The sequence below is a fragment of the Lipotes vexillifer genome, unplaced genomic scaffold (genome assembly GCF_000442215.2).
Source record: "Lipotes vexillifer unplaced genomic scaffold, Lipotes_vexillifer_v1.1 scaffold657, whole genome shotgun sequence".
Classification (NCBI taxonomy): Eukaryota; Metazoa; Chordata; class Mammalia; order Artiodactyla; family Lipotidae; genus Lipotes; species Lipotes vexillifer.
In genome coordinates, this window is record NW_006774518.1 from 737,577 (window position 1) to 747,041 (window position 9,465).

Consider the following 9,465-nt stretch of genomic DNA (forward strand, 5'->3'; position numbering starts at 1 on the left):
CCCCCCCCCCCCGCGCTTTTCCCTCCCCCGGCTTTTTTTTTTTTTTTTTTTTTTTGCGGTACGCAGGCCTCTCACTGCTGCGGTCCCACCCATTGCGGAGCACAGGCTCCAGACACGCAGGCCCAGAGGCCATGGCCCACGGGCCCAGCCACTCCGAGGCATGTGGGATCCTCCCAGACCGGGCACGAACCCGTGTCCCCTGCATCGGCAGGTGGACTCTCAACCACTGCGCCACCAGGGAAGCCCTTCCACTGACTTTTAACCCTCTTCACGTCATAGGGTGAGGAGAGACCCTACATCGAAGTGAGCAAGCAACAGAAAGGTAGATGGTCAGAGACAGAGAAAGAGACCTATGGTTTGTGGAGTAGTTTTCAGTTGATGGGCTGCTTGTCTCCTTTGATCTTCACCGAGAACCAGGTGGAACACGACTGGCTTTCACTGAACATATAAACCACATGAAGGTCAGAGGGCTTGACTTGCCCCAGGTCACTCAGCCAGCAAACCCCGAGGCCGAGCCCACAACTTGTGTTTCCAGCCTCCAGGCCCTCCCCGCCACAGCAGGCTGCACCAGGCAGACAGATGATCAGACCGGAGTCCTCCCTGGGACTCTGCGAAGCCCACCTGCATAGCCTGAAGTCTCTCCTCCTCCTGAGCCCTGAGCCGTTGGAGTTCGCAGATGTCCTTTCTGAGCTTCCTGATCCTGCGGTTGAGTCGTTCCTAGAGAGACAGACACCCCTGCTGGTCAGACTGGGGGTGAGGGTGGTACCCGTGGAACACACGGCGGGGAGGGGGTGTCCTGATCCCAGGATGAGGCTAAAGTAAAATTCTGCCTAAAAAGAGGCAGCCTTCTATCCATCATGCTTGGGGTAAGGAACACAAGAGTTTATTTAATGGATAATGATGGCAAAAAGCAATAGGTAATTTTTTTAAAAGCCTTAACTACATAAAAATAACAGATAGTAAGAGAACCTTTTCTACTTGACTTCAGGGTGTTTTTCTCCCGACATCTAAGAGTTATGTGCTGATCACTGGCAACCCTCACTACTTCTCATCAACAAGTGAAGCCAATCTAGAGAGACCTGACTTACAGAGGAGATGAAAAACCTCTGGTACCACTCCCCTACCCTGGCTGGGATGGACAAGAACTCTCTATTAGAGCAAACCCACAGCCCAGGAAGGTATGGAACCTCTCTCTAAATCTTAAATCAGTGTCTGGATGGGTCACGGTGTCCTGGAATCTAAGGATATAATGAATCATTTCAGTTTCTAAAACATTTACTTTCAGATTTTGGGTAAACTATGTAGGAAGCAAATATAAACAAAGCTGATACTGATATCAACATAAGCCTTTAATGAATCAAACTGGAAGAAAGGCGCAGGGTGGGGGGTGTCAGCAAAAGAGTCTGGAAACGTTCTTCTTGTAACCCTTGTTACCTTAGTTACAAAATATATTTGCGTACCAGATAAAAGGGTGTACAAAGCCATAGTAATAAAACAGTGTGGTGCTGGGACAAGGACAAATAGAAAATGGAAGAAGAGAGAGCTCAGGGACAGACCCATGTTTACAAAAGAATTTAAAAAAAAAAAGAGTAAAAAGAAACGAGTCACAGGTATGAAATGTGCAGAAAAATAAATGTGCAGAAAAATAAAGCCAAATCCCTATCCAGAACCGTATGTGAAGGCAGACTCTAGCTGGATTAAAGACTGTGAAAGGAAAACTACAAAGTTAATAGAAAATAATGTTAAAGAATAAATTTGTGACCTGGGGGTAGGGAAAAATGTCTTAGATAAACCCCCAAAAGCACAAACCATGAGAGAATGATTTAATTTGATTACCTCAAAATTAAATATCTCTGTTCAATGACAACTCTATGGACAAACCTAACAGAGAAATAACAGACTAAGAGATAATATCTGCAATGTCTAAAACCAACAAGAGACTTATATATAAAATATAAAAGGAAAGCCTAGGGAATTCCCCGGTGGTCCATTGGTTAGGACTCAGTGTTTTCACTGCCATGGACCGTTTCAATCCCTGGTCAGGGAACTAAGATCCCTCAAGCTGCAAGGTGCAGCCTAAATAAATAAATAAAAGGAAAGCCTAGACATCAATAAGAAGACAGGAACCCAAGAGAAAAATTGGCAAAGAATATGGACAGTTAATTCACAGACGAGGAGATGCCCAAACTCACCTGTGATTAGAGAAATGGAAACTAATACAATGAAATATTATTTGACCCGCATCAGAGTAATAAAAATTAGACAACTGGATAACACCTGGGGGAGGAGGGATGTGTGTGGATATAAGGACCACACTTTGGGCTGGTGAGATATGCACTGGCACAGCCATTCTGGCAACGGTTCCGGCCGCCTAGGTGTGCTTTCCTCTGTGATCCAGTGATCCTGTTTCTGAGTAAAAATCCCAGAGAATTCCTAGGTTCTAAGAGAACATGTACACTACAGCACTGGTTGTGGTAACAGAGAATTGGAATCACATAAAGTCCATTCCTGGGAAATTGATGGGTAAAATATGGCAGGTGCCCACTATGGAACACAATGCATGTGTCAGAAAAAATGGACTATGTGACCCACAAAGCATGGACTGATCTCAAAAACATGGTAGAGTGAAAAGCAAGAAATAGCACGAAGCCCATCATATAATTTTGTTAATTCAATATACAAGCACACAGTGCAGCAATGTGTGTTTTACCAAACTGTCTACAAATAAACATACAACAAACACTTTAAGTGGTTGTCCATGGAAGAGGGAAGAATGATGATTAAATGGAACAAACAAAACATGAACAGGATTTGTGGACTAAAGATAAGAGTGTGCTATTAACTGAGGAGTGTGTGTTTCATTAAGTAAATCCTTCTCACCTCAGGTCAAAAAAAATTGAGGGAGGGGTGGATTTTGTTGTTGTTGTTGGCTGTTTATGGGGAATATTTCTTCTTTTTGTCATTTTGCCTCATTTTCTCTTATAAACTCTTAAAATGTATTGCTTTTGGAAAAGAAGAGTCCCACATCACTGGAGATGTACAGGTAAGGCTGGAGGTGAACGAGATTACTGTGAAAGTTTTTTTGGCCCTGAGATTCAGAGGGTGAAACCAAGGTCAAGGGGCTGTGGGTGAGACTTCAGCGAGGACGTTCAAGCAAACAAACAGTAAACAGAGGAGACAATGATGTCACTAGGAAATTATTATAAAATGTTTCATGTCACTGGTGTTACCTGCAGGCATTTCCCAGCAGACAAGGAATAAAACATTCATAGAAGGAGGGGGAGGAAGTAAATGGGCATCTTGGATTTCACTCAAGGGCCTCAACGGTGAAGGCGGAGGCTGGAGTGCGGTGGGGAATTGTCTGTGTGAGCACAAAAGTTCAGGCCTCGAAAAGCTCAAACAAACAAGCAACCTTCACCTTGCTACCCCTTCCATCCACTCTCTCTGTTCTCACAACTACGTTTCTTGAAGTAGTTGGTTCTTGTCTTCACGTCCTCGTGGCCCCTTTGCTCCTCAGCATCTGCTGTTGTTTCTCATCATTCTTTTGGAACTGCTCTCTCCAGGGTCACAGCGATCCCCAGGAAGGAAACCCAGAGGTGCCTTCTTCTCAGGCCTCCTCTTCTTGGATGTGATTCTACCCACCCCACTCTCCCGACCTCCCACCCCCGTCCTTCCTTGACCTTCCTGAGGTTGTTTCTTTAACCCTCCTCTTTCTCTAAATGATGTTCTTAATTTCAGGCTTCAGATTTTATCATAATTCCCAAAAGCTCTTTGTCCTAACAGTCAATCCCATGTTTCCAGCTGAGACTTAAGTATCTCTTACTGCCCTATTGACAGCTTAAACTCAGTTTGGAGTAATCAAACTCATCTTCCTCTTCCCCACCCTCTTCCACAATTCACTACTCTTGACCACCATATTTCTGTCCTTGGACTCACCCTTCTGTCTGTCATCCAGCTTGAAACCTCAGTCATATTTTATTTTTTACCTGTGCTACTACTGTCTTCAAAAGCGTTTCTCATTATCAAAGATAAGCCCGAACTCCTTAACCCAATATCCAAGGCCCTCTGTAACCCAATTTACATTTCCTGTGTTACCTCTCTCTACTCCCTCCCTGTTCTCCACACTAGCCAAACAGAGCTGCTTGTGGTTTCCTGGACACACCCCCACGCAGCCATGCCTCTTCATGGCTTTTCTTTTACTTCCTTCTGCCAGGAATGCTGTCTATTGCTGCCTGTCAAAGTCAGGTCTGTTCTTAAGATCTGGTTCAAAATGTCAGAGTCCTGTCTTCTGGAGTAGTTTAAAATTTAATGAAGAGTTTAAAGTCAACTACGAAGATTGTGTAAATGAAAAAAGGAAGCAAAGATAACAGCAATAAAGATAATGCATGAAAAACGAGAATAATTCAGATCTATCATTTAAAATATTCAAAATGAGTAAGGTAAAGTCCCTCGTTTTTCAAAAAATATTTATTCATCCATTTTTGCATTAAGGTAATATTTGTATAAATAAGGTACTCATTAGAATTAGAAAGCAAAATTCTACAAACTTTTATCTTCCTAAAATATTCCTCAGGGGGGGAAAAAGACAAAATGAAATATAGGGAATAGTGTAAGACCTGTTTTGTCTTGATAAAGATTTTTTAAAGTCTGTGATCCTATCAGATATCAGATAAAATGTGATTTCACAGTAAAAAAATTGACCAAAAAGGACATTAAGTAGTGAGGAAACATGAGAACATAGCAACATTTAAAATCCTTCTCAAATGGCTTACTAGGACTTCCCTGGTGGTGCAGTGATTAAGAATCCACCTGCCAATGCAGGGGACACAGGTACAATCCCTGGTCGGGGAAGATCCCACATGCCACGGAGCAACTAAACCCATGCACCACAACTACTGAGCCTGCACTCTAGAGCCCGCGAGCCACAACTACTGAAGCCCGCGCCTAGAGCCCGTGCTCTGCAGCAAAGAGAAGCCACCGTAATGAGAAGCCTGCACACCACAACGAAGAGCAGCTCCCGCTCGCTGCAACTAGAGAAAGCCCACGCGCAGCAATGAAGACCCAACGCAGCCAATAGATAAATAGATAATTTTTTAAAAAAGGCTTACAAAACGCATCAAAGAAAAAGTGGTTAACAGGCAAAAAGGTACCTTTCCCCCAATACAGTCACACACACACACACAAAAAGACCAACTTTCAAAATACATGCTCCTTACAGAACAAAAAGTGCTCCAAAATATGGATAAGAATGATATCACCCATTATATTTTATGAGGAAAAACAGTGTTGATGACTAAACCTGACAATGTCCACATGATCATGCGTCTAGAAAATGTCAGGAAATTAAGTTAAAGGATATATGAACTCAGCAAAGACTCTAAGCGGCCATGGCTCACGGGCCCAGCCACTCCGCAGCATGTAGGATCTTCCCAGACCAGGGCACGAACCCGTGTCCCCTGCATCGGCAGGCGAACTCTCAACCACTGCACCACCAGGGAAGCCCCAAAAGTCATAATTCTTAATGTAATCAACAAATTTAATGCAATGCCAATTAAAATTTCAGGGATTCTCCATAAAACTTAGAAACATTATATAAGAAAATCCTTCTGGAGACTTCCCTGGTGGTCCGGTGGTTAAGACTCCTCATCCCCAATGCAGGGGGCCTGGGTTTGATCCCTGGTCAGGGAACTAGATTCCGCATGCTGCAACTAAGAGCCTGCATGTCGCAAGTAAAGATCCCACATGCCACAACAAAGATCCCGCATGCAGCAACAAAGATCCCACGTGCTACAAGTAATACCCAGCAGAGCCAAATAAATAAATTAAATTAAATTTAGAAAAAAGAAAATCCTTCTGAAAAGACAGTCAGCAAGACCATCAGGTTACAAAAAATTATTATTTGACAAAGATGCTACTAAATTTAAAAATAAACCATAAAGCAATAAGTATCAAAACTATATAATAACTTTAGAACAGAAAAAATAATCAATGGACTAGAGTAAGAAAAATGCCACTATTATAAGAATTTAATTTATGTCAAACCAAAAAGAACATATAGATGTGAAAAGGACTCACAGAAATGTTTGAGGGACAACTGTATACCAGAATAAAGAAAAAATAACTTTATTGTTTGATAAAGGAGTCACCCTTCACACAACACAGTATATTAAATTCCAAATAAGCCAGGAATTATTTAATCTTTAAAAATGATACAGACCTAATATCTATCTATCTATCACCATACTAGATAAATTTCTGAGTAAGACATGGAGATTTTATTTCTTAAAAAGAATAGAACTGATTCAAGTACAAATTCTTAAAAATTTTGCCCCAAAAATGAAATAAAAAGAAAAGAAATATCGGAGTAGGAAAAATGAAGGTTAAACATAATTAGTATAGCTTATTATCCAAAAGATAAACTACTCTGATGCACTCATGTAGAATTTATGCCCTGATTCTAAGGGGAAATGTAGACAGTGAGTCTCCATGTGGAGAGAAACCTCACCGCCAGCATTCATAACCAAGCAAAGTAAAACAACTTCAATCATTGTCACGCACTTGGAAAACCAGCAAAGCACATTGAAAAAAGTGATTGACAACAACACGAGTTGGGCAGTAAGGAAACAGATGTACAAAAAAGACATTGCAAATTTTTCAGTCTTCTGGAGTGCAGTCAGGCAATACATAATTCTTTAAAAAGGACACAATTTACAATATTTACAATTTAAAATATTTAATTTACAAAATTTAATTCAAAGGAATAGAGACATGGTGAGAAATCATAAGAAATCTTTATTTCAAAACTATGCTGTCAACATCTACAAACACACTCAGGGTCTCCCATTGTAATCAGTCCTTTGAAAATACCTTCAACTCCCCAGACTTTGGCTGTCCTCAGGCAGCCTCGTGAAACTCACTAAATCCCTAGTTTCAAAACTCAAACTAGGGCTTCCCTGGTGGCGCAGTGGTTGAGAGTCCGCCTGCCGATGCAGGGGACGCGGGTTGGTGCCCCCACATGCCGCGGAGCGGCTGGGCCCGTGAGCCATGGCCGCTGAGCCTGTGCGTCCGGAGCCTGCGCTCCGCAGCGGGAGAGGCCGCAACAGTGAGAGGCCCACGTACTGCAAAAAAAAAAAAACTCAAACTGGTGCTCTATGCTGCCTGCCAATTCCACTCAGTTTCACTCATAGGTTCGCTTTTCCAAACTCTACCGCGGCTTCTCCTCTCTTTTCAAACCTTTCACACCTCCACCTCTACCCACACGGCTGATGTCCTTCCCTCACACATTTTTGAGGAAATATACCCAAACACTCGGGTCCTCTCCCAAACTGCAAGACTCCCTCCCCTTGCAGAGGCCTTCTTTTGTTCCCCACAGTTACAGTGGAAGAAGTGTGCCTCCTCCCAGCCCAGCATCCACTTCTCTGCTGCCCATCTTACCGGATGGCTCAGCATCATTCAATGCACTCCACCATTGCTTCTTCTTCTTCTTTTTTTTTTTTTTTAATATTTATTTATTTGGCTGCGTTGGGTCTTAGTTGCGGCATGCGGGATCTTCCTTGTGGCATGTAGTGTCTTTCGTTGCAGTGGGCTCAGTAGTTGCAGCTCACAGCCTTAGCTGTCCCTCAGCATGTGGGATCTTAGTTCCCTGACCAGGGATCGTCCCTTGCATTGGAAGGCAGATTCTTAACCACTGGACGACCAGGGAAGTCCCTCTACTGTCACTTCTTAACAGATTCTTCTCTCTTAGCATCTGGAACACCACTCCCCTTGCTTTTCTCCTGCCTTGCTAGTGGCTTGCTTTCAGTCTCCTTTGCTGGGTCCCCCTCCACCTTACATCTAAACGATGGCCTTTCGGGCTTCCCTGGTGGTGCAGTGGTTGAGAGTCCGCCTGCCGATGCAGGGGACATGGGCTCGTGCCCCAGTCCGGGAAGATCCCACATGCCGCGCAGCGACTAGGCCAGTGAGCCATGGCCACTGGGCCTGCGCATCCGGAGCCTGTGCTCCACGATGGGAGAGGCCACAACAGTGAGAGGCCCGAGTACCACAAAAAAAACAAAAAAAAATAAATAAATGATGGTCTTTCTAAGGACCTTGGCCTGGAACTTCTTTTCTCTCTAGACTCTCTCCTGAGGATATTGCATCAATTCCCTTGGATTTAAATATTATCTTTATTCTGATGGAACCCTGTCTTAAGTTCTGGGAATACTAACCCAGACTCTCTTTGGAGATCCAGATTTCAAAGCCAGCCACTTAACTAAGATCCTACTTTGATGTGTCTCAACTTGGACTTGACTTGTCCTAAATGAAACTTGATGTTTCATTCAAACCTGTTCTCCCCAGTCCTTATCGTTCCATCATTCATCCAGTTTCTCAAATCAGAAACTCATGAAGTCATCTTTGATTCCCTTCATTCCCTCACCCCACTTTAATCTGTCAGTAAATCCTGGCAATTCACACTAATTATAAACTCTTCAAATATAATAAGGCTTTTCCGGATCTGGGGCTCTCAAATCTGTGCTTCCCTTCTGCCCAGTCTTTACATTGGCCACCTTCTCTTTTTCCTGATCTCAGCACCGATGCCACCTCCTCCATGAGGCCCTCACCAACCACATGGGTCACCCATTACTCTCCATCTCAGACTCTTGTTTGTTTTCTTCTTAGCTCATACGAGACTTGTAGTTTGTCTGATTTCGTGTCTGTCTTTCTTATTAAACTGCAAAGTCCCTGGCAGGAGGGATGGCATCTGACTTGTTCATCATTGTACTCCTAGCATGTATGGTAGTTCCTAATACACTACAGGAACTTAAGTCTTTCTTAAATGAACAAATATTGTTATTTATTTATTTTAGTTTTCCTGTCATAATTTAAAGGTAAACTTGAGGACAAAGATTATGAATCATATTTATACTTCCTACAATACCTAGCATGGCATCCTATACAAAGCACAGGGCTGAATAAATCATTGAGTGAGTGAATAGATTTTTCCATCTATTCACTGGCACATCAGCAGGTGGGAGAGCTCTCCCTGCCCTCCTGTGGTACCCTGCACTTAGAGGGAATGATGTTAGAACCAGAGAAATTTGCCTCTTTGGCTTTCTGAGTTATTTCTCTACCTTCCCATAGTCACCCTCAATCTGGACTCCCCAGTTTCTCATCCTATATTATAACATGTTCAAAAAGTCAAATATCTAAAAGAAGACTTGGAAATTCGTCCTTCATTATTGGATAGAAAGACACCATGGTGAAAATATGTCAATTGTCAATCCAATCAAATACTAACTGAATTGGGGATGGGGGTAGAGGATAGTTGGGAAAAAAATGCTAAAGCTAACTGGCAAAATAAATATATCTGAATATCCACAAAAATTCTGAAAAATAAGAATATTGTGAGGGTTCTAAGAGCTACCTGACATTAAAACACATTGCAAAGGTACAGTGCTTAAAATGGTTTGATACACAAGCAGGAAT

At 42.7% G+C, this 9,465-nt stretch overlaps 1 protein-coding gene across 1 annotated transcript in view; it reads right to left on the reverse strand.

Moving 5' to 3' along the window:
• Nucleotides 1-9,465, reverse strand: part of TRIM40 (tripartite motif containing 40) — a 12,601-nt gene that overhangs the window by 1,610 nt on the left and 1,526 nt on the right. Inside the window, 1 exon segment of the mRNA XM_007449221.1 lies at nt 622-717. Within this exon segment, the coding sequence (XP_007449283.1) occupies nt 622-717 (96 nt within the window).